Here is a 24,996-nt window from a genome sequence, read left to right as displayed (position 1 = left end):
TTCCTCCAAACGTAACGGTGGTGATTATGGCCAAACAGTTCTATTTTTGTTTCATCAGACCAAAGTATGATATTTGTCCCCATGTGCAGTTTGCAAACCGTAGTGTGGCTTTTTTATAGCAGTTTTGGAGCAGTGGCATCTTCCTTGCTAAGCGGCCTTTCAGGTTATGTTGATATAGGACTCATTTTACTGTGGATATAGATACTTTTGCACCTGTTTCCTCCAGCATCTTCACAAGGTCCTTTGCTGTTGTTCTGGGATTGATTTGCACTTTTCGCACCAAAGTACGTTCATCTTTAGGAGAAAGAACGCGTCTCCTTCCTGAGCGTTATGACGGCTGCGTGGTCCCATGGTGTTTATACTTGCGTGCTATTGTTTGTACAAATGAATATGGTACCTTCAGGCATTTTGAAATTGCTCCCAAGTATGAACCAGACTTGTGGAGGTCTACAATTTGTTTCTGAGGTCTTGGCTGATTTCTTTTGATTTTCTCATGATGTCAAGCAAAGAGGCACTGAGTTTGAAGGTTGGCCTTGAAATACATCCACAGATACTTCCTCAATTGACTCACATTATGTCAATTAGCCTATCAGAAGCTTCTAAAGCCATGACATCATTTTCTGGAATTTTCCAAGCTGTTTAAAGGCAAAATCAACTTAGTGTATGTAAACTTCTGACCGACTGGAATTGTGATACAGATAATTATAAATGAAATAATCTGTCTGTAAATAATTGTTGGAAAAATGACTTATGTTAGTTTGTTAACAAGACATTTGTGGAGTGGTTGAAAAACGAGTTTTAATGACTCCAACCTAAGTGTATGTAAACTTCCGACTTCAGTTGTTTGTTCAGATTGTCCAAATGGCGTGGGAGAGCTTTGTCTGCCTCTCTATGTGTGGAGTAAAGGTGATGTAGAGCTTTTCACCTCTAGTTGCACAGGTGACCGAAATGATAGAAATTAGGTAAAATGGATTTCAGTTTTCCTACATTGAAATCACTGGCCACTAGGAGTGCCACCTTTAGATTAGTATTTTCTTGTTTGCTTATGGCTCTATATACCTCATTGAGTGTGGTCTTAGTGCCAGCGTAGGTTTGGGGTGGTAAACAGCTACGTAAAATATGAGTATGATATGATGAAAATATGATAACTCTCTTGGTAAATAGCATGGTCCACAGCTTATCATGAGGTATTCTTACAGGTGAGCAGAACCTCGAGACTTCCGTAATATTAGAGATAGCACACATGCTGTTGCTAACAAAGAGACCCACACCACTCCCCTTGAGCTTGCCCGATGCTGCCTTTACTTTCCTGCTGACTTATAGGAAAGACAGCTATAATATTATCCATGTCCTTGTTCAGCCAAGTTTCCGAGAAAAACAGGATATTACAGTTCTTCAGGTCCCGTTGATAGGATAGTCTCGAACGGAGCTCGTCCAGTTTGTTCTCCAATGATTCACCAATTGAATACAATGTACAGGTGGATTATTTACTCTCCTCTGTACTTTCATCAGTGTACCCGCACGTTGGCCTCTATATCGTTGTCTCTTTCTCTACCGATTGTCAGGGATTAGGGCCTGGTCTGGGGTGAGCAGTATGTTCTGTGCCGTTGACTCTTTGAAGTAGAAATCTTTATCCAAATTTAGGTTAGTGGTTGCTGTTCTGATGTCCAGAAGCTATTTTCGGTCACAGGAAACGATGTTGGAAACATTATGTACAAAAGAAGTTAAGATCTGCACAAAAAAAAAAAAAAAAACAGAATTGGTCAGTAGCCCGTAAAACAGCTGTTATACATTCCAGCGCCATGTAGGTTTACAGTGAACATCCTCGAAACTGTAGGGCAAACGGGCTCCCATTCCGGCTCAACAACTGAATAGAAATAGCTACTGATTGGTTTCTTTAAAAAAAGTACATTATGACAACTTGTGTGTATGAGTAACTACTGAGGGAACAAAACAAAGGGGATTTGATAGCAAATGTACATTTACATTTACATTTAAGTCATTTAGCAGACGCTCTTATCCAGAGCGACTTACAAATTGGTGCTTTCACCTTATGACATCCAGTGGAACAGCCACTTTACAATAGTGCATCTAAATCTTTTAAGGGGGGGGGGTGAGAAGGATTACTTTATCCTATCCTAGGTATTCCTTAAAGAGGTGGGGTTTCAGGTGTCTCCGGAAGGTGGTGATTGACTCCGCTGTCCTGGCGTCGTGAGGGAGTTTGTTCCACCATTGGGGGCCAGAGCAGCGAACAGTTTTGACTGGGCTGAGCGGGAACTGTACTTCCTCAGTGGTAGGGAGGCGAGCAGGCCAGAGGTGGATGAACGCAGTGCCCTTGTTTGGGTGTAGGGCCTGATCAGAGCCTGGAGGTACTGAGGTGCCGTTCCCTCACAGCTCCGTAGGCAAGCACCATGGTCTTGTAGCGGATGCGAGCTTCAACTGGAAGCCAGTGGAGAGAGCGGAGGAGCGGGGTGACGTGAGAGAACTTGGGAAGGTTGAACACCAGACGGGCTGCGGCGTTCTGGATGAGTTGTAGGGGTTTAATGGCACAGGCAGGGAGCCCAGCCAACAGCGAGTTGCAGTAATCCAGACGGGAGATGACAAGTGCCTGGATTAGGACCTGCGCCGCTTCCTGTGTGAGGCAGGGTCGTACTCTGCGGATGTTGTAGAGCATGAACCTACAGGAACGGGCCACCGCCTTGATGTTAGTTGAGAACGACAGGGTGTTGTCCAGGATCACGCCAAGGTTCTTAGCGCTCTGGGAGGAGGACACGATGGAGTTGTCAACCGTGATGGCGAGATCATGGAACGGGCAGTCCTTCCCCGGGAGGAAGAGCAGCTCCGTCTTGCCGAGGTTCAGCTTGAGGTGGTGATCCGTCATCCACACTGATATGTCTGCCAGACATGCAGAGATGCGATTCGCCACCTGGTCATCAGAGGGGGAAAGGAGAAGATTAATTGTGTGTCGTCTGCATAGCAATGATAGGAGAGACCATGTGAGGTTATGACAGAGCCAAGTGACTTGGTGTATAGCGAGAATAGGAGAGGGCCTAGAACAGAGCGCTGGGGACACCAGTGGTGAGAGCGCGTGGTGAGGAGACAGATTCTCGCCACGCCACCTGGTAGGAGCGACCTGTCAGGTAGGACGCAATCAAGCATGGGCCGCGCCGGAGATGCCCAACTCGGAGAGGGTGGAGAGGAGGATCTGATGGTTCACAGTATCGAAGGCAGCCGATAGGTCTAGAAGGATGAGAGCAGAGGAGAGAGAGTTAGCTTTAGCAGTGCGGAGTGCCTCCGTGATACAGAGAAGAGCAGTCTCAGTTGAATGACTAGTCTTGAAACCTGACTGATTTGGATCAAGAAGGTCATTCTGAGAGAGATAGCGGGAGAGCTGGCCAAGGACGGCACGTTCAAGAGTTTTGGAGAGAAAAGAAAGAAGGGATACTGGTCTGTAGTTGTTGACATCGGAGGGATCGAGTGTAGGTTTTTTCAGAAGGGGTGCAACTCTCGCTCTCTTGAAGACGGGAGGGACGTAGCCAGCGGTCAGGGATGAGTTGATGAGCGAGGTGAGGTAAGGGAGAAGGTCACCGGAAATGGTCTGGAGAAGAGAGGAGGGGATAGGGTCAAGCGGGCAGGTTGTTGGGCGGCCGGCCGTCACAAGACGCGAGATGTCATCTGGCGAGAGAGGGGAGAAAGAGGTCAGAGCACAGGGTAGGGCAGTGTGAGCAGAACCAGCGGTGTCGTTTGACTTAGCAAACGAGGATCGGATGTCGTCGACCTTCTTTTCAAAATGGTTGACGAAGTCATCTGCAGAGAGGGAGGAGGGGGGGAGGATTCAGGAGGGAGGAGAAGGTGGCAAAGAGCTTCCTAGGGTTAGAGGCAGATGCTTGGAATTTAGAGTGGTAGAAAGTGGCTTTAGCAGCAGAGACAGAGGAGGAAAATGTAGAGAGGAGGGAGTGAAAGGATGCCAGGTCCGCAGGGAGGCGAGTTTTCCTCCATTTCCGCTCGGCTGCCCGGAGCCCTGTTCTGTGACCTCGCAATGAGTCGTCGAGCCACAGAGCGGCAGGGGAGGACCGAGCCGGCCTGGAGGATAGGGGACATAGAGAGTCAAAGGATGCAGAAAGGGAGGAGAGGAGGGTTGAGGAGGCAGAATCAGGAGATAGGTTGGAGAAGGTTTGAGCAGAGGGAAGAGATGATAGGATGGAAGAGGAGAGAGTAGCGGGGGAGAGAGAGCGAAGGTTGGGACGGCGCGATACCATCCGAGTAGGGGCAGTGTGAGAAGTGTTGGATGAGAGCGAGAGGGAAAAGGATACAAGGTAGTGGTCGGAGACTTGGAGGGGAGTTGCAATGAGGTTAGTGGAAGAACAGCATCTAGTAAAGATGAGGTCGAGCGTATTGCCTGCCTTGTGAGTAGGGGGGGAAGGTGAGAGGGTAGGTCAAAAGAGGAGAGGAGTGGAAAGAAGGAGGCAGAGAGGAATGAGTCAAAGGTAGACGTGGGGAGGTTAAAGTCGCCCAGAACTGTGAGAGGTGAGCCGTCCTCAGGAAAGGAGCTTATCAAGGCATCAAGCTCATTGATGAACTCTCCGAGGGAACCTGGAGGGCGATAAATGATAAGGATGTTAAGCTTGAAAGGGCTCGTAACTGTGACAGCATGGAATTCAAAGGAGGCGATAGACAGATGGGTAAGGGGAGAAAGAGAGAATGACCACTTGGGAGAGATGAGGATCCCGGTGCCACCACCCCGCTGACCAGAAGCTCTCGGGGTGTGCGAGAACACGTGGGCGGACGAAGAGAGAGCAGTAGGAGTAGCGGTGTTGTCTGTGGTGATCCATGTTTCCGTCAGTGCCAAGAAGTCGAGGGACTGGAGGGAGGCATAGGCTGAGATGAACTCTGCCTTGTTGGCCGCAGATCGGCAGTTCCAGAGGCTACCGGAGACCTGGAACTCCACGTGGGTCGTGCGCGCTGGGACCACCAGATTAGGTGGCCGCGGCCACGCGGTGTGGAGCGTTTGTATGGTCTGTGCAGAGAGGAGAGAACAGGGATAGACAGACACATAGTTGACAGGCTAGAGAAGAGGCTACGCTAATGCAAAGGAGATTGGAATGACAAGTGGACTACACGTCTCGAATGTTCAGAAAGTTAAGCTTACGTAGCAAGAATCTAATTGACTAAAATGATTAAAATGATACAGTACTGCTGAGGTAGGCTAGCTGGCAGTGGCTGCGTTGTTGACTTTGTAGGCTAGCTGGCAGTGGCTGCGTTGTTGACACTACACTAATCAAGTCGTTCCGTTGAGTGTAAAGTTTCTACAATGCTGCTATTCGGGGCTAGCTGGCTAGCTAGCAGTGTTGATTACGTTACGTTGCGTTAAAAGAACGACAATAGCTGGCTAGCTAACCTAGAAAATCGCTCTAGACTACACAATTATCTTTGAAACAAAGACGGCTATGTAGCTAGCTATGTAGCTAGCTACGATCAAACAAATCACACCGTTGGGACTGTAATGAAATGAAATGAAAATGTGATACTACCTGTGGAGCGAAGCGGAATGCGACCGGAATGCGAAAGTTCTATTCAGTAGACGTTGGCTAGCTGTTGGCTAGCTAGGAGTGACTCCTACGTTAAGGACGACAAATAGCTGGCTAGCTAACCTCGGTAAATTAAGATAATCACTCTAAGACTACACACTCTAAACTACACAATTATCTTGGATACGAAGACAGCAAAGACAACTATGTAGCTAGCTAACACTACACTAATCAAGACGTTCAGTTGAGTGTGATAGTTACTACAGTGCTACGGTAGACGGTGAACGTTAGCTAGCTGGCTAGCTGCTGGGCAGATAGGAGGACGACGAAATACGATAATTACGCAATTATCTTTGATACAAAGACGGCTATGTAGCTAGCTAAGAAGAAATTGCTAAGATTAGACAAATCAAACCGTTGTACTATAATGAAATGTAATGAAATGTAATGAAAAGTTATACAACCTGCAGACCGAAGCAGACCGAAGCGCGGATGCGACCGCTCGCTCCAACCCGGAACATAAATTACATTACATTAAGATCAAATTACATTACGAAATCAATATGAGTAGATAACGAGTAAAGATCTAAGATGTGACACAACAAAGCCACAATGTGTAGTAAATCAAAGATTGTGAGGAAGGTAGGTAGGGCCTAGATCGTGTTTGCCATGGCAACATGAACTCAGCAGAGTAGAAGGTGAGTGGTTCTCACTCTGCTAGGCACGTGGCATGATACCAAAATGTAGGGTTACTTGTATAAACTCGTCATATGATAATATGAGTGAGATATTTCACTTTATGGGGATTTGCTCTAGTGGATTTTCTAACTGAAGTACCAATCACAGCTACTCTTGGAGACAGACAGGTTGAGCGGCGAATGAGGTGAGCCCCTCTCCTCTTCATAACACACCACTCGTCCAACCTCCTGTCATTTTTATGCATGCCTCTCTTCCTTGAGCTCTTGAGAGCAGGGGAAAGCAGGGAGAGATCTCACTCATATTATCATAGATCATAGTTCTACACGACATGGTCAAAATTATGTGGACACCCCTTCAAATGAGTGGGTTCAGCTATTTCGGCCACACCCGTTGCTGACAGGTGTATAAAATTGAGCACACAACCATGCAATCTCCATAGACAAGCATTGGCAGTAGAATGGCCCATACTAAAGAGCACAGTGACTTTCAACGTGGCAACATCATAGAATGCCACCTTCCAACAAGTCAAGATCAAATTTCTGCCCTGCTAGAGCTGCTCCGGTCAACTGTAAGTGCTGTTATTGGGAAGTGGAAACATCTAGGAGCAACAACAGCTCAGCCGCGAAGGGGTAGGTCACACAAGCTCACAGAACGGGATCGCCGAGTGCTGAAGCGAGTTCAAATCGTCTGTCCTGGGTTGCAACACTCCCTACTTCCAAACTGCCTCTGGAAGCAATGTCAGCACAATAACTGTTTGTCGGGAGCATCATGAAATGGGTTTCCATGGCCGAGCAGCCACACACAAGCCTAGGATCACCATGTGCAATGCCAAGCATCAGCTGGAGTGGTGTAAAGCTCGCCTCCATTGGAGCAGTAGAAACACATTCTATAATGTATCACGCTTCACCATCTGGCAGTCCGATGGACAAATCTGGGTTTGGCGGTTGCCAGTAGAACACTATCTGCCCGAATGCATAGTGCCAAGTATAACATTTGGTGGAGGAGGAATAATGGTCTGGGGATGATTTTCATGGTTCGGACTCGGCCCCTTAGTTCTATTGAAGGGAAATCTTAACGCTACAGCATACATTGACATTCTAGACAATTATGTGCTTCCAACTTTGTGGCAACAGTTTGGGGAAGGACCTTTCCTGTTTCAGCATGACAATGCCCCTGTGCACAAAGCGAGGTCTTGACTGAACTTGACTGGCCTGCAGAGACTGCGAGATGAGTGGTGATATTTTTGGGACTAGTCTGGCTTCAGAGAACATGTCTGCATTGTGAGGGAAGTCTACATCCCCGTACAGTGAGATATCGAACCTATTTCTTTGAAATACACAACATGAACAAAAGTATGTGGACACCTGTTAATCGGACATCTCATTTCGAAATCATGTGCATTATTATGCAGTTTGTCCCCCCTTTGCTTCTATAACAGCCTCCACTCTTCTGGTAAGCCTTTCCACTAGATATTGGAACATTGCTGTGGGGACTTGCTTCCATTCAGCAACAAGAGCATAACATGCTGACCAAACCGGACGCATGCGCCATTGTGCATGCCTACGTCCGCGTGCACCTTTTTACCTGAAATGCAAAAGGTCCACTACTCCGACAATTAATCCACAGATAAAACGGTAAACCAAATTTAGTTTCTCATCATCTCCCCTTCCTTCGGGCTTCTTTTTATTCTTTGGACTTTATATGACGGTTGGCAAACAACTTTACTGTGCATTACTACAACCGACTGGAGTGAGGACCTCAGTTAATCTTTCAATCACCCATGTGGGTATATGCTCCTAAAAACCAATGAGGATATGGCACGTAGGTATATGCTCATATAAACCAATGATGAGATGGGAGAGGCTGGACAAATCAAATCAAATTGTATTTGTCACATACACATGGTTAGCAGATGTTAACGCGAGTGTAGCGAAATGCTTGTGCTTCTAGTTCCGACAATGCAGTAATAACCAACGAGTAATCTAGCTAACAATTCCAAAACTACTAACTTATATAATGTAGGGTATGTAAACATTATATTAAGTAGCATTGTTTAAAGTGGCTAGTGATATATTTTACATCAATTCCCATCAATTCCCATTATTAATGTGGCTGGAGTTGAGTCAGTGTGTTGGCAGCAGCCACTCAATGTTAGTGGTGGCTGTTTAACAGTCTGATGGCCTTGAGATAGAAGCTGTTTTTCAGTCTCTCGGTCCCAACTTTGATGCACCTGTACTGACCTCGCCTTCTGGATGATAGCGGGGTGAACAGGCAGTGGCTCGGATGGTTGTTGTCCTTGATGATCTTTATGGCCTTCCTGTGACATCGGGTGGTGTAGGTGTCCTGGAGGGCAGGTAGTTTGCCCCCAGTGATGCGTTGTGCAGACCTCACTACCCTCTGGAGAGCCTTACGGTTGTGGGCGGAGCAGTTGCCGTACCAGGCGGTGATACAGCCCGACAGGATGCTCTCGATTGTGCATCTGTAAAAGTTTGTGAGTGCTTTTGGTGACAAGCCAAATTTCTTCAGCCTCCTGAGGTTGAAGAGGCGCTGCTGCGCCTTCTTCACAATGCTGTCTGTGTGGGTGGACCAATTCAGTTTGTCTGTGATGTGTACGCCGAGGAACTTAAAACTTACTACCCTCTCCACTACTGTTCCATCCACTACTGTTCCCTCTGCTGTTTCCTGAAGTCCACAATCATCTCCTTAGTTTTGTTGACATTGAGTGTGAGGTTATTTTCCTGACACCACACTCCGAGGGCCCTCACCTCCTCCCTGTAGGCTGTCTCGTTGTTGTTGGTAATCAAGCCTACCACTGTTGTGTCGTCCGCAAGCTTGATGACGAGTTTGGAGGGTACTATGGTGTTAAATGCTGAGCTGTAGTCGATGAACAGCATTCTCACATAGGTATTCCACATAGGTATTCCTCTGTCCAGATGGGTTAGGGCAGTGTGCAGTGTGGTTGAGATTGCATCGTCTGTGGACCTATTTGGGCGGTAAGCAAATTGGAGTGGGTCTAGGGTGTCAGATAGGGTGGAGGTGAGGTGATATGGTCCTTGACTAGTCTCTCAAAGCACTTCATGATGACGGAAGTGAGTGCTACAGGGCGGTAGTTGTTTAGCTCAGTTACCTTAGCTTTCTTGGGAACAGGAACAATGTTGGCCCTCTTGAAGCATGTGGGAACAGCATACTGGGATAGGGATTGATTGAATATGTCCGTAAACCCACCAGCCAGCTGGTCTGCACATGCTCTGAGGGCGCGGCTGGGGATGCCGTCTGGGCCTGCAGCCCTGCGAGGGTTAACACGTTTAAATGTTTTACTCACCTCGGCTGCAGTGAAGGAGAGTCCGCATGTTTTGGTAGTGGGCCATGTCAGTGGCACTGTATTGTCCTCAAAGCGGGCAAAAAGTTATTTAGTCTGCCTGGGAGCAAGGCATCTTAAATAACTTTTTTACCCGCTTTGAGGACAATACAGTGCCACTGACACGGCCCGCAACCAAAACATGCGGACTCTCCTTCACTGCAGCCGAGGTGAGTAAAAGGTGAGTAAAACATTTAAACGTGTTGAACATTACAAATAGAACCAATTTCAATTTAAGCGCCTGGCCACGCAGACACTCGTTGACGCGCACGAGCAGTGTGGGTGCAATGATCGAATAACATGTATGTGTACATTTATTTCACATGCGACGCGAGCGGTGTGGTCAGTATGTAAGTGAGGTTGTGCACTGATGTTGGGCGATTAGGCATGGCTCGCAGTCAGTGTTCCAATTCATCCCAAAGGTGTTCGAATGGGGTCAGGGCTCTATGCGGAAAGGTGAAGTTCTTCCACACCGATCTCGACAAAACATTTCTGTTTGGACATTTCTGTCTGAAACCGGAAAGGGCCTCCCACAAACTGTTGACACAAAGTTGAAGTCACAGAATCGTTTAGAATGCTGTAGCGTTAAGATTAGTTTGCTGACAAGGCTACTCCAGTTGTCATAGAAACAACGGCTATGTGTGCAGTGTTGTAGGCAAATTGGTGGTGGTGCTTGTGCTTCCTATCACTTAGAAGTTATGTACAAGCTAAAGTGACAACAATGCCTGCCATGGATGCTTCCCAGTTGCTTTGAATGTTCATAATCATAGGGTAAGAACACCTTTAAAGCCTCAAAGGATAACATGGTCCAGCTTTCAGAAAGAGTCCTTTAACAACAGGTCATTTTTGGCTAGCCACAGCAGTCTAGCTAGGTAGCTGTTTAGCTTTCTAGCACATTCATGTTTGTTTGTAAACAATTAACAAGCTAGTTAGCTACCACATGTTCTTGTCAAACTGTCGACAGCGTAGCTAGCAAGCAACAAGATATGCTGAATAACAGTCTAAAACCACTTGAGGGAAAATTCATCAGATTTGACCATTCATAAACAAGTCACATGGCCAGGACCCAGATTTGAAGGTGGTTTGAAATAACTGATTCCATGTGATTTTGGGCTGTTCAGACTGCAGGAAATAAACAGATTAGAATCAGACAGGCAAAGAAATAGGATTTGAGTCACTTCAAACTTCCAATGTGAACAAGGCTTTAGAAAATCTGCTAGAGTGAATTCACATAAAGGGAGATATCGAAACAATATATTTGAAATAGAACCCACCAATAAGGATATCAGCCAAGGCAACAGCGCATAATGGGTGTGGATGTGCAGAAACTGGAAAGTGGCCATTTAGAGTATAGTATAACACTGGGCTACAGTAGTAATAATGATCACAGGCTTCACACCTCCACTCCTGTTTAACTCCCATTTAACTGCACTGTATATAAGAATATGTTTATATGAATAGTGTGTCAATAGTATTTTTGTTATCTCTTAGTGTCTTTCCTATATATAACTCTTATTAATTGTAATTTTTTATTTTAAATGTTCTACTCTTTTACTGTTCTGTACTTTGTCATGCATTTCTATGTTTTATATGGACCCCAGGAAGAGTTGCTGCTACATGTACAGTAGCTAATGAGGCTCCTAATATACTAATGTGCTTAATTTCTAATGCTAAGTGCTTAATTGCCATTTGGGTTGGTTAACTGTTTAATCCCTTCATGCCAGCGTTGATATGCCGGCAAAGCCCACATAATACTTCAACACTGCAGTTAAAATATCTCGCCTGTTTGGAGTATATGGACAATTGGGTTGACAGGTGCAGTATTGAAGGTGGTAACGGCGTAAATCGGGGGTAAACTATGTCCACGTTTGCCAATCCAGTGGGCTCTGTTTCATTTTATTTTCAACAGATTGAAGTCTGTGTGTGTACAGGCTTTAAAATCTATCTGTGTGGTGCAGTAAAATAATCCCTTTGGATTCGTCATTAATAATGCTTTTCATAATTTCAGAGCTCATTATTTGACATAATTCAAATGATTTAATACGTTATATTTGAAAGCATACAAAGCATGAACCCATCACTGTGCACTGCTTTTTAAGGCCCGGGAATTAAGGTTGTGGTGTGATAGTGGAGTTCTGTAATGACAAAGTCCTGTTTCCCGTTCAAATGGAGAGTGTGAGAAGGTTTAAAAGGAACTTTGGCTTTCTTGTAAAACTGATGGATTAATTGCATGCAAAATTCGTTGACTACAAGCTGTTGTGTTGTCTGCTTAAGCGGCTTTTACAGAGCCACAAAAGATGAATTTCAAGACTATCAAAGCTTGTTTCTCTGATGTTTGCCTTTAAAAGAGAGCTAACAGAACAATGGTGTCGAATTCTGAATCCTGCATACCAATTATATTGTGCTTCTTTCAATGCAAATCCTTACTGATTACTAGTGTTCAATTACACTCTCATTTCCCAGTTGAACAACACAGCTTCACCTTGCAGTCAACCACAAATGTAAATCCGTTTGGTTGGAATGAATGAAAACAAAACAAGAGAGCATGGTTATTGACTTAGTCGGTTTACCTTCTGGACTGTGAAGGTGCGAATGACGTACTCGGCCAGTGGCTCTGTCTCGATCAGTGTCACCTTGATATCTCCGTACACATCAGTCTCGTCAGGCCAGTACCTCACGCACTTCACCTGGGAAGAGAAACATACATGGTCAAATCCTTGTCTCTTAAAGAGGCTGTTTGGGACTTTTGCTTCTGGAGTGCAAAAAGTCAGACAAAAGTGCTCCTGAAATGGACAGAACAAATATTACCCCAGACCAATCATTTCATTCTATTTCTGTGGTTGATATTATATTCATAATATACAAAGTTGCCTAATTGAATGGCATTGAAAACAAAACAAGTAATTTGTTGTTGATTTATTGTGAACATGTATAGAACGTTGATGGTTCTGCAATAATGTCACAAGTTCTTAGCCACTTGGCAGTGTCCCCAGATTAGTACTCCTCTAACACCTTTCAAATCCGCTTGGATGAACTCACCCTGCCCACTTCCACCAGGTTCGTAACCATGACGATACTGCCAGAATTCTCTTGCCAGATCATCCTCCAGAAATCTCTCACAGTCTCCTGCATGGGGCCTGGAAGCAGTGGTGTAAAGTACTTAAGTAAAAGTACTTTAAAGTACTACGTAAGTCGGTTTTGGGGTATCTGTACTTTACTATTTATATTTTTGACAACTTTTACTTCACTCCTAATGAAAATAATGTACACTGCTCAAAAAGAAATAAAGGGAACACTAAAATAACACATCCTAGATCTGAATGAATTAAATATTCTTATTAAATACTTTTTTCTTTACATAGATGAATGTGCTGACAACAAAATCACACAAAAATGATCAATGGAAATCAAATTTATCAACCCATGGAGGTCTGGATTTGGAGTCACACTCAAAATTAAAGTGGAAAAACCACACTACAGGCTGATCCAACTTTGATGTAATGTCCTTAAAACAAGACAAAATGAGTCTCAGTAGTGTGTGTGGCCTCCACGTGCCTGTATGACATCCCTACAACGCCTGGGCATGCTCCTGATGAGGTGGCGGTTGGTCTCCTGAGGGATCTCCTCCCAGACCTGGACTGAAGCATCCGCCAACTCCTGGACAGTCTGTGGTGCAACGTGACGTTGGTGGATGGAGCGAGACATGATGTCCCAGATGAGCTCAATTGGATTCAGGTCGGGGGAACGGGCGGGCCAGTCCATAGCATCAATGCCTTCCTCTTGCAGGAACTGCTGACACACTCCAGCCACATGAGGTCTAGCATTGTCTTGCATTAGGAGGAACCCAGGGCCAACCGCACCAGCATATGGTCTCACAAGGTGTCTGAGGATCTCATCTCGGTACCTAATGGCAGTCAGGCTACCTCTGGCGAGCACATGGAGGGCCCCACACCATGACTGACCCACCGCCAAACCAGTCATGCTGGAGGATGTTGCAGGCAGCAGAACGTTCTCCACGGTGTCTCTAGACTCTGTCACGTCTGTCACATGATCAGTGTGAACCTACTTTCATCTGTGAAGAGCACAGTGCGCCAGTGGCAAAGTTGCCAATCTTGGTGTTCTCTGGCAAATGCCAAACGTCCTGCACGGTGTTGGGCTGTAAGCTCAACCCCCACCTGTGGACGTCGGGCCCTCATACCACCCTCATGGAGTCTGTTTCTGACTGTTTGAGCAGACACATGCACATTTGTGGCCTGCTGAAGGTCATTTTGCAGGGCTCTGGCAGTGCTCCTCCTGCTCCTCCTTAAACAAAGGCGGAGGTAGCGGTCCTGCTGCTGGCTTGTTGCCCTCCTACGTCCTCCTCCACATCTCCTGATGTACTGGCCTGTCTCCTGGTAGCGCCTCCATGCTCTGGACACTGCGCTGACAGACACAGCAAACCTTCTTGCCACAGCTCGCATTGATGTGCCATCCTGGATGCGCTGCACTACCTTAGTCACTTATTTAGGTTGTAGACTCCGTCTCATGCTACCACTAGAGTGAAAGCACCGCCAGCATTCAAAAGTGACCAAAACATCAGCCAGGAAGCATAGGAACTGAGAAGTGGTAGGTGGTCACCACCTGCAGAACTACTCCTTTATTGGGGGTGTCTTGCTAATTGCCTACAATTTCCACCTGTCCACAATAGCATGTGAAATGTATTGTCAATCAGTGTTGCTTCCTAAGTGGACAGTTTGATTTCACAGATGTGTGATTGACTTGGAGTTACATTGTGTTGTTTAAGTGTTCCCTTTATTTTTTTGAGCAGTGTACTTTTTACTCCATACATTTTCCCAGACACCCAAAAGTACTCATTACATGTTGAATGCCTAGCAGGACAGGAAAATGATCCAATTCATGCACTTCTCAAGAGAACACGTGGTCATCCCAACTTCCTCTGATCTGGCAGACTCACTAAACACAAATGCATCTTTTGTAAGTAAGTGTTGGCATGTGCCCCTGGCTATCCGTAAATAAAATAATACAAAATAAAATGGTGCCGTCTGCTTTGCTTAATATAAGGAATTTAAAATGATTTATACTTTTACTTTTGAGGCTTAAGTATATTTACAACCAAATACTTTTAGACTTTTACTCAAGCAGTATTTTACTGGGTGTCTTTCACTTTTACTTGAGTAATTTCCTATTAAGGTATCTATACTTTCACTCAAGTATGACAATTGGGTACTTTTGTCACCACTGCCTGGAAGGAGAAAAGAAAGCAAGGATATTATCAAGAAGTATTGGACAGAGATGATCATAACAGGAACCAGGAAGTACACATAGGAGCCAAGTGTTTGAATTGTGTCATTATGGCTGCATTCAAAATGGTACCCTACGCCTGAGAATGGCACCTTCTATCCCCATAAAGTGCACTACCATTGACTAGAGTTTTCCATTGGCTTCACAATGCAGTTATACTTTCTGAAGAATCTTGACATCACAGTCTCATCCTTCATTATCTGATCCCAGAAGAAGAGCAACTTATCCACTGCACAACCATGCCCACGATCCATTTAAGATAAGCCCCGATTTGTTATGGAACTAAAGGAATGGTGTCTTAAATTTGTTATTGGCTTTAACTGTGTTTTTCTTTTTATAGGGCAACCAAGTAATTACCTCCCCTACATCTGGGAACACTTTTCCAGCTGTCTACTGTCTTTACAGACCTCCCCTCCATCCAATGTAATTACCTTGTGTGGCGATGTAATGTCTTGGTCTATGATACCCCTGTGAGAAAGAGAAGAGAAAAAAGAAAACCCTAAGGTGTACTGTAACAGCGCAAGGTCCATTTCAAATAAGATCAAATCCGAGCCTCTTCATTTTCCTATCCGCCAAAATAATAGGCAATTCTGTCATATTGTTCCATCGAGACAAATTGCCTTGTTTAAATGAATATATCAATTTCATATCATTAATATGACATTGTCATTTAATCATATCAAGTGGGAACGTGAGGGGAAAAAAAACACATTTTCATTTTCATTCATACTATTGCAACCACTGTTAGATAAATTAACAATCAACACAGTCGAGGCTCCTAGGGCTAGAGCCAGGCATAACAGTCAATTTTACCAGCGGATCCTGGCACAATCGACCGTCATTGTTTTATTAGAGGAAATGGGGCTTGATGACATGATTATAGATACAGCTGTAATGCCGACTTATACTGATGCCGTTTCTCGAAGTGCAGGGCATTCACAGCCCCCTAAGCATAATAGAGACAATCATATGGACATTGTCATTATCGTCATTGCAGGATGCTTTCATCCAAAGAACAGCAAATACATGCTCAGAAGCGTTGTGTTTGCAGCAGATAATATGCCAACTAAGGCACTGCATCTCAGTGCTAGAGGCGTCACTACAGACCCTGGTTCAATTCCAGACTGCATCACAACCGCCTGCGATTGGGAGTCCCATAGGGTGGCGCACAATTGGCCCAGCGTCGTCCGGGTTAGGTTTTAGCCGTCATTGTAAATAAGAATTTGTTCTTAACTGAATGGCCTACTTAAATAAAGGCTAAATAAAAAATTAAATAGAGGCACATAGCAGCATGATCTACTACAGTACCCATTATGCTCTGTGCAATGTTTGATTGTATCTTAGTAAAGATCTGGAGTGAAAATAAGACATGATAAAAAGTAGCAGTCCATTCCCTTCACGTCTCCGCTGCCTCATACTTACGTCTATGTAGTTGGCATTCATGTAGTCCGAGTGGGGGTCTCCATCTAGCAGTTGCAGTCTGACACGAGTGTGGTCATCTGTGGGGTCAAATATTCACAAAGAGCAAGCCTAAAGTTACATTTACCCATTTAAGGTTCACACAACAACACCTGAACACCATGTCTGAGGACTACGCCTGTGCTCCAAATGGCACCCTATACCTTACTTCCTTACATAGCCCTGGTCAAAAGTAGTGCACTAAATCGTGAAAAGGATGCCATTTAGTACACAGGTGCTGCTACCACATATTATATGCAAAACACACCCTTGGGAGAGAGACTGATTTGTAGTATACTAATGGCAAAATACCCATTTGTAGGCACCGTATAAGCATCAGTCACTCGGTGTAGTATATTAAACCCATGGTACCGATTACAGAGTCATGTTTCTTCCTCTTTGTCAGCGAAACGATTTCCATCTCGAAACTGCCAAAAGCGCCACTAGGTCCTTACACAGAGAACATGACTAATCTCACTGCATGATTGAATTAGTTACTTCAACCGCAAAATCTACCTATCTCTCCACAAACACATGACCCATTACTGTAATTTTGACATGTTAAATCTTCAGTGTGAGTCCACAGGGCTTCCTCTTGGCAATGAAGTGAGTGATGGTGATGGCAGTAGTGGCGGGGTCTGTTAGAGGAAAGGACTTGATGATGATGGGAGGATGGGTAACACTGCTTTTGTGCAGATGTACTGGCACCACAGCATGTCTCATGACTGATTTGGTTGAAAGGCCCAGCAGCCAGCAAGGCATATATTGACGAGGATAGATTCATATCTGCACTTATCATAGATATTGGCCCATAATCCGGGGTTATTTTCTTTCTGATCTCTCTTTACTGGGCAACGAAGGTTAAAAACCAACATTCTGTTGGTCGGCCGAGCGACTCTCCTCTTTCCCCTTTCTACCTCTCTTCTCACATAACCCCCTTAAGCCAGGAGACCATCTGCATGCACCCTGCCACAGATGCATGGCATGCAGAGAGACAGAGGTAACTAAACAAGACTGTGTCAGCTGTCACAACAAAAGCCTGTCTAAGGGGGGCCTCTCCTCAATCCGTGCCCAGAGTGGTGCGTATAATTGGGCAAGGACTGGATGCTCCGGTGTGGATGCTGGCTGGGTATGGACTGGCCAGGGTAACACTTTATTTGGATAGTCCATCTGTAGTAAGGTTGAATCCCGGAAACGGGTTACCGAGATTTACCCCCCAAACACACTCACTTTTCCAGGGATAAATAACTGTGAGAAACCGGTAAATTATGATACATTATTTATATCAACAGTATGACATGAAATGGAACTGTTAAATTATATGTGATAACGAAATCTGGCTTCTCTATGGCCTTCTCTCTGCTATCTGCATGATCAATCATCAACGCTCAGGGTAGGGAGCGCAGTTCACAACGCATCGCATAATAATAACGTTTTTTCTTGTGACTGGTAGGCCTACATTTTCATCAGCATAATCTATTCTACAGTAATATAAGGACTGAATGCACGTCTAATTTACGCATCTCCATCTGGCTTTCAGGGGTCACCTTATTTGTTAATTATTGCAGCAGCAGAGTTTTAAAGGAGCCAATCACTTGAATATCATTGCTTTAAATTAGTTCATATGCAAGCATTCTCTCGCAATCTTTCGCTCTCCATTAATTGCATTCAAATTGCATCCAAAATAGATAATCCTGTTAAAAATAGATGTTTTTGATATGTTGGCAAATTTATTGAACATTAAACACAGAGATATCTAAATTACATAAGTATGCACACCCCTGAGTCAATACATTTACCTTTAGCTTCGATTACAGCTATGAATCCTTCTGGGTAAGCCTCTAAGAGCTTTGCACACCTGGATTGTACATTATTCGTCCATTATTCTTTAAATAATTCTTCAAGCCTTGTCAAATTGGTTGTTGATCATTGCTAGACAACCATTTTCAAGTATTGCCATAGATTGTCCGGACCTCTGGCAGTCTCTATGGGGGTGCCACAGGGTTAAATTCTTGGACCGACTCTCTTCTCTATATACATCAATGAGGTCGCTCTTGCTGCTGGTGAGTCTCTGATCCACCTCTACGCAGACGACACCATTCTGTATACTTCTGGCCCTTCTTTGGACACTGTGTTAACAACCCTCCAGGCAAGCTTCAATGCCATACAACTCTCCTTCCGTGGCCTCCAATTGCTCTTAAATACAAGTAAAACTAAATGCATGCTCTTCAACCGATCGCTACCTGCACCTACCCGCCTGTCCAACATCACTACTCTGGACGGCTCTGACTTAGAATACGTGGACAACTACAAATACTTAGGTGTCTGGTTAGACTGTAAACTCTCCTTCCAGACCCATATCAAACATCTCCAATCCAAAGTTAAATCTAGAATTGGCTTCCTATTTCGCAACAAAGCATCCTTCACTCATGCTGCCGAACATACCCTTGTAAAACTGACCATCCTACCAATCCTCGACTTTGGCGATGTCATTTACAAAATAGCCTCCAATACCCTACTCAACAAATTGGATGCAGTCTATCACAGTGCAATCCGTTTTGTCACCAAAGCCCCATATACTACCCACCATTGCGACCTGTACGCTCTTGTTGGCTGGCCCTCGCTTCATACTCGTCGCCAAACCCACTGGCTCCATGTCATCTACAAGACCCTGCTAGGTAAAGTCCCCCCTTATCTCAGCTCGCTGGTCACCATAGCATCTCCCACCTGTAGCACACGCTCCAGCAGGTATATCTCTCTAGTCACCCACAAAACCAAATCTTTCTTTGGCCGCCTCTCCTTCCAGTTTTCTGCTGCCAATGACTGGAACGAACTACAAAAATCTCTGGAACTGGAAACACTTATCTCCCTCACTAGCTTTAAGCACCAACTGTCAGAGCAGCTCACAGATTACTGCACCTGTACATAGCCCACCTATAATTTAGCCCAAACAACTACCTCTTTCCCAACTGTATTTAATGTATTTATTTATTTTGCTCCTTTTTATTTCTACTTTGCACATTCTTCCATTGCAAAACTACCATTCCAGTGTTTTACTTGCTATATTGTATTTACTTTGCCACCATGGCCTTTTTTGCCTTTATCTCCCTTCTCTCCTCATTTGCTCACATTGTATATAGACTTGTTTATACTGTATTATTGACTGTATGTTTGTTTTACTCCATGTGTAACTCTGTGTCGTTGTATCTGTCGAACTGCTTTGCTTTATCTTGGCCAGGACGCAATTGTAAATGAGAACTTGTTCTCAACTTGCCTACCTGGTTAAATAAAGGTGAAATAAATAAAATAAAATACATTTTCAAGCAGATTAAGTCAAAATTGTAACTCGGCCTCTCAGGAACATTCAGTGTCTTCTAACGTCAGTGTAGATCTGGCCTTGTGTTTTAGGTTAATTCATCTCCCAGTGTCTGATGGAAAGCAGACTAAACAAGGTTTTCCTCTAGGATTTTGCCTGTGCTAAGCTCCAATCCGTTTATTTTTTATTTTGAAAAACACCTTAACGAATACACGCATACCCATAACATATTGTAGCCAAAACTATGATTGAAAATATGGAGAGTGTTACTCAGTAATGTGATATATTGGATTTTCCACAAACATAACACTATTACTTTAGTGCCTTGTTGCAAACAGGATGCATGTTTTAGAATATGTTTTATTCTGTACAAGCTTACTTCTTTTCACTCAGTCAATTATGTTAGTATTGTAGAGTAACTACAATGTTGTTGATGCATCCTCAGTTCACTCCTAACACAGCCAATAACTAACTATTTTAACGTCGCCATTGGTCTCATGCTGAAATCCCTGAGCGGTTTCCTTCCTCTCCTGCAACTGAGTTAGGAAGAACGCCTGTATCTTTGTAGTGACTGGGTGTATTGATACCATCCAAAGTGTAATTAAGACCTTCACCATGCTCAAAGGCATATTCAATCTCTGCATTTTCTTTTTTTACCAATCTACCAATAGGAGCCTTTCGTTGCGAGGCGTTGTAAAACCTCCCTGGTCTTTGTAGTTGAATCTGTGTTATGAATTCACTGCTCGACTGAGGGACCTTATAGGTAATTGTATATGTGGGGTTCAGATATGAGGTAGTCATTTAAAAATCATGTTGAACTCTATTATTGCACACAGAGTGTGTCAATCCAAGTAATTATGTGACTTAAGATATTTTTTACTGCTGAATTTATTTAGGCTTGTCATAACAAAGGGGTTAAATACTTATTGACTCAAGACTCGTTTCATTTTCATTCTTCATTCATTTGTAAAAATTATAATAATTCCACTTTAAAAATTATGGAGTATTGTGTGTAGGCCAGAGACAAAACATCTCAATTGAATCCATTAGAAATTCAGGCTATAACACATTAAAATGTGGAAAAAGTCTAGGGGTGTGAATAGTTTCTGAAGGCACTGTATATTTAGCTAATGAATGATGGGTTATGCATAAGCTTTAAAAACTTATAGCCTCTGTCTCTTGCACAATATACACCGTTGGCCTCGCCTTAAAAAAACACTCCTTAGCACTTGGACTCCCAGGTGCTTATAATAATAGATTTTTCGAAGAGAGATGCAAGCTCTTGTTTTCTGAATGTTAAATACAGCAGCCCAATTGAACTCACTGGGAGTTTCAATAAAGAGAGAATGCGAGATGGCGGCTGGCTATAGCAGTTATTTAATCAGACTAGTTTCTAGCCGGACATTTTTCCAGACGGACAGCTAATGATCTTTACATCGCCTCCTGATGAATTTTATCGCTTATTAACGTTTACTAATACCTAAAGTTGCATTACAAACGTATTTCGAAGTGTTTTGTGAAAGTTTATCGTCGACTTTTTGAATTTTAAAAAATGACGTTACGTTTTGAAACAATGTTTTTTTTCGTTTATCACACAGTCTACATATAACGATATCTAGGCTTTATATGGACCGATTTAATCGAAATAAAGACCCAAATAGTGTTTATGGGACATCTAGGAGTGCCAACAAAGAAGATGGTGAAAGGTAATGAATGTTTTCTATTTTATTGTGCGGTTTGTGTAACGCCGAAATGCTAATTATTTTGTTTACGTCCCCTGTGGGTCTTTTGGGGTGTTGCATGCTATCAGATAATAGCTTCTCATGCTTTCGCCGAAAAGCATTTTAAAAATCTGACTTGTTGCCTGGATTCACAACGAGTGTAGCTTTAATTCGATACCCTGCATGTGTATTTTAATGAACTTTTGAGTTTTAACTAATACTATTAGCATTTAGCGTAGCGCATTTGCATTTCCAGAGCTCTAGTTGGGACGCAAGCGTCCCGAGTAGAAGCAACAGGTTAAGGAGCTAGAAATGTGTATATTGAGAATGTTGAAGTAAAACTTTAATATCTTCTTGGGCTGAAATCCCGTTACACTCGTAAATCCGCAGTATGCAAATTGGTATTCCAGAGAGCGGTATTCAAGAGAGCGTTATTAGAGCATTATATGCTGGCAGGCATATCCACAGTAGCACTGTAGTAACTATCACACTCAACTGAACGACTTGATTAGTGTAGTGTTAGCTAGCTACATAGTTGTCTTTGCTGTCTTCGTATCCAAGATAATTGTGTAGTTTAGAGTGTGTAGTCTTAGAGCGATTATCTTAATTTACCGAGGTTAGCTAGCCAGCTATTTGTCGTCCTTAACGTAGGAGTCACTCCTAGCTAGCCAACAGCTAGCCAACGTCTACTGAATAGAACTTTCGCATTCCGGTCGCATTCCGCTTCGCTCCACAGGTAGTATCACATTTTCATTTCATTTCATTACAGTCCCAACGGTGTGATTTGTTTGATCGTAGCTAGCTACATAGCTAGCTACATAGCCGTCTTTGTTTCAAAGATAATTGTGTAGTCTAGAGCGATTTTCTAGGTTAGCTAGCCAGCTATTGTCGTTCTTTTAACGCAACGTAACGTAATCAACACTGCTAGCTAGCCAGCTAGCCCCCGAATAGCAGCATTGTAGAAACTTTACACTCAACGGAACGACTTGATTAGTGTAGTGTCAACAACGCAGCCACTGCCAGCTAGCCTACAAAGTCAACAACGCAGCCACTGCCAGCTAGCCTACCTCAGCAGTACTGTATCATTTTAATCATTTTAGTCAATTAGATTCTTGCTACGTAAGCTTAACTTTCTGAACATTCGAGACGTGTAGTCCACTTGTCATTCCAATCTCCTTTGCATTAGCGTAGCCTCTTCTCTAGCCTGTCAACTATGTGTCTGTCTATCCCTGTTCTCTCCTCTCTGCACAGACCATACAAACGCTCCACACCGCGTAGCGGGGGAGAGAGAGCGAAGGTTGGGACGGCGCTATACCATCCGAGTAGGGGCAGTGTGGGAAGTGTTGGATGAGAGCGAGAGGGAAAAGGATACAAGGTAGTGGTCGGAGACCACCCTAATCTGGTGGTCCCAGCGCACACGACCCACGTGGAGTTCCAGGTCTCCGGTAGCCTCTGGAACTGCCGATCTGCGGCCAACAAGGCAGAGTTCATCTCAGCCTATGCCTCCCTCCAGTCCCTCGACTTCTTGGCACTGACGGAAACATGGATCACCACAGACAACACCGCTACTCCTTCTGCTCTCTCTTCGTCCGCCCACGTGTTCTCGCACACCCCGAGAGCTTCTGGTCAGCGGGGTGGTGGCACCGGGATCCTCATCTCTCCCAAGTGGTCATTCTCTCTTTCTCCCCTTACCCATCTGTCCATCGCCTCCTTTGAATTCCATGCTGTCACAGTTACCAGCCCTTTCAAGCTTAACATCCTTATCATTTATCGCCCTCCAGGTTCCCTCGGAGAGTTCATCAATGAGCTTGATGCCTTGATAAGCTCCTTTCCTGAGGACGGCTCACCTCTCACAGTTCTGGGCGACTTTAACCTCCCCACGTCTACCTTTGACTCATTCCTCTCTGCCTCCTTCTTTCCCTCCTCTCCTCTTTTGACCTACCCTCTCACCTTCCCCCTACTCACAAGGCAGGCAATACGCTCGACCTCATCTTTACTAGATGCTGTTCTTCCACTAACCTCATTGCAACTCCCCTCCAAGTCTCCGACCACTACCTTGTATCCTTTTCCCTCTCGCTCTCATCCAACACTTCCCACACTGCCCCTACTCGGATGGTATCGCGCCGTCCCAACCTTCGCTCTCTCTCCCCCATACTCTCTCTCCTCTTCCATCCTATCATCTCTTCCTCTGCTCAAACCTTCTCCAACCTATCTCCTGATTCTGCCTCCTCAACCCTCCTCTCCTCCCTTTCTGCATCCTTTGACTCTCTATGTCCCCTATCCTCCAGGCCGGCTCGGTCCTCCCCTCCCGCTCCGTGGCTCGACGACTCATTGCGAGCTCACAGAACAGGGCTCCGGGCAGCCGAGCGGAAATGGAGGGAAACTCGCCTCCCTGCGGACCTGGCATCCTTTCACTCCCTCCTCTCTACATTTTCCTCCTCTGTCTCTGCTGCTAAAGCCACTTTCTACCACTCTAAATTCCAAGCATCTGCCTCTAACCCTAGGAAGCTCTTTGCCACCTTCTCCTCCCTCCTGAATCCTCCTCCCCCTCCCCCCTCCTCCCTCTCTGCAGATGACTTCGTCAACCATTTTGAAAAGAAGGTCGACGACATCCGATCCTCGTTTGCTAAGTCAAACGACACCGCTGGTTCTGCTCACACTGCCCTACCCTGTGCTCTGACCTCTTTCTCCCCTCTCTCGCCAGATGACATCTCGCGTCTTGTGACGGCCGGCCGCCCAACAACCTGCCCGCTTGACCCTATCCCCTCCTCTCTTCTCCAGACCATTTCCGGTGACCTTCTCCCTTACCTCACCTCGCTCATCAACTCATCCCTGACCGCTGGCTACGTCCCTCCCGTCTTCAAGAGAGCGAGAGTTGCACCCCTTCTGAAAAAACCTACACTCGATCCCTCCGATGTCAACAACTACAGACCAGTATCCCTTCTTTCTTTTCTCTCCAAAACTCTTGAACGTGCCGTCCTTGGCCAGCTCTCCCGCTATCTCTCTCAGAATGACCTTCTTGATCCAAATCAGTCAGGTTTCAAGACTAGTCATTCAACTGAGACTGCTCTTCTCTGTATCACGGAGGCACTCCGCACTGCTAAAGCTAACTCTCTCTCCTCTGCTCTCATCCTTCTAGACCTATCGGCTGCCTTCGATACTGTGAACCATCAGATCCTCCTCTCCACCCTCTCCGAGTTGGGCATCTCCGGCGCGGCCCATGCTTGGATTGCGTCCTACCTGACAGGTCGCTCCTACCAGGTGGCGTGGCGAGAATCTGTCTCCTCACCACGCGCTCTCACCACTGGTGTCCCCCAGGGCTCTGTTCTAGGCCCTCTCCTATTCTCGCTATACACCAAGTCACTTGGCTCTGTCATAACCTCACATGGTCTCTCCTATCATTGCTATGCAGACGACACACAATTAATCTTCTCCTTTCCCCTCTGATGACCAGGTGGCGAATCGCATCTCTGCATGTCTGGCAGACATATCAGTGTGGATGACGGATCACCACCTCAAGCTGAACCTCGGCAAGACGGAGCTGCTCCTCCTCCCGGGAAGGACTGCCCGTTCCATGATCTCGCCATCACGGTTGACAACTCCATCGTGTCCTCC

The 24,996-nt window shown here is 45.0% G+C and overlaps 1 protein-coding gene across 1 annotated transcript in view; it reads right to left on the bottom strand.

Moving 5' to 3' along the window:
- Positions 1–24,996, bottom strand: part of LOC115144747 (receptor-type tyrosine-protein phosphatase T-like) — a 184,927-nt gene that overhangs the window by 56,738 nt on the left and 103,193 nt on the right. The window contains exons 10-13 of the mRNA XM_065021624.1: positions 16,309–16,385; positions 15,318–15,354; positions 12,625–12,722; positions 12,156–12,272 (exon numbers count right to left, since the gene is read on the bottom strand). Of these exons, the coding sequence (XP_064877696.1) occupies positions 12,156–12,272; positions 12,625–12,722; positions 15,318–15,354; positions 16,309–16,385 (329 nt within the window). The remainder of the gene's footprint in view (positions 1–12,155; positions 12,273–12,624; positions 12,723–15,317; positions 15,355–16,308; positions 16,386–24,996) is intronic.

The sequence above is a fragment of the Oncorhynchus nerka genome, linkage group LG2 (genome assembly GCF_034236695.1).
Source record: "Oncorhynchus nerka isolate Pitt River linkage group LG2, Oner_Uvic_2.0, whole genome shotgun sequence".
In the NCBI taxonomy this organism is placed as follows: Eukaryota; Metazoa; Chordata; class Actinopteri; order Salmoniformes; family Salmonidae; genus Oncorhynchus; species Oncorhynchus nerka.
This window is presented reverse-complemented; position numbering and strand designations above follow the sequence as displayed.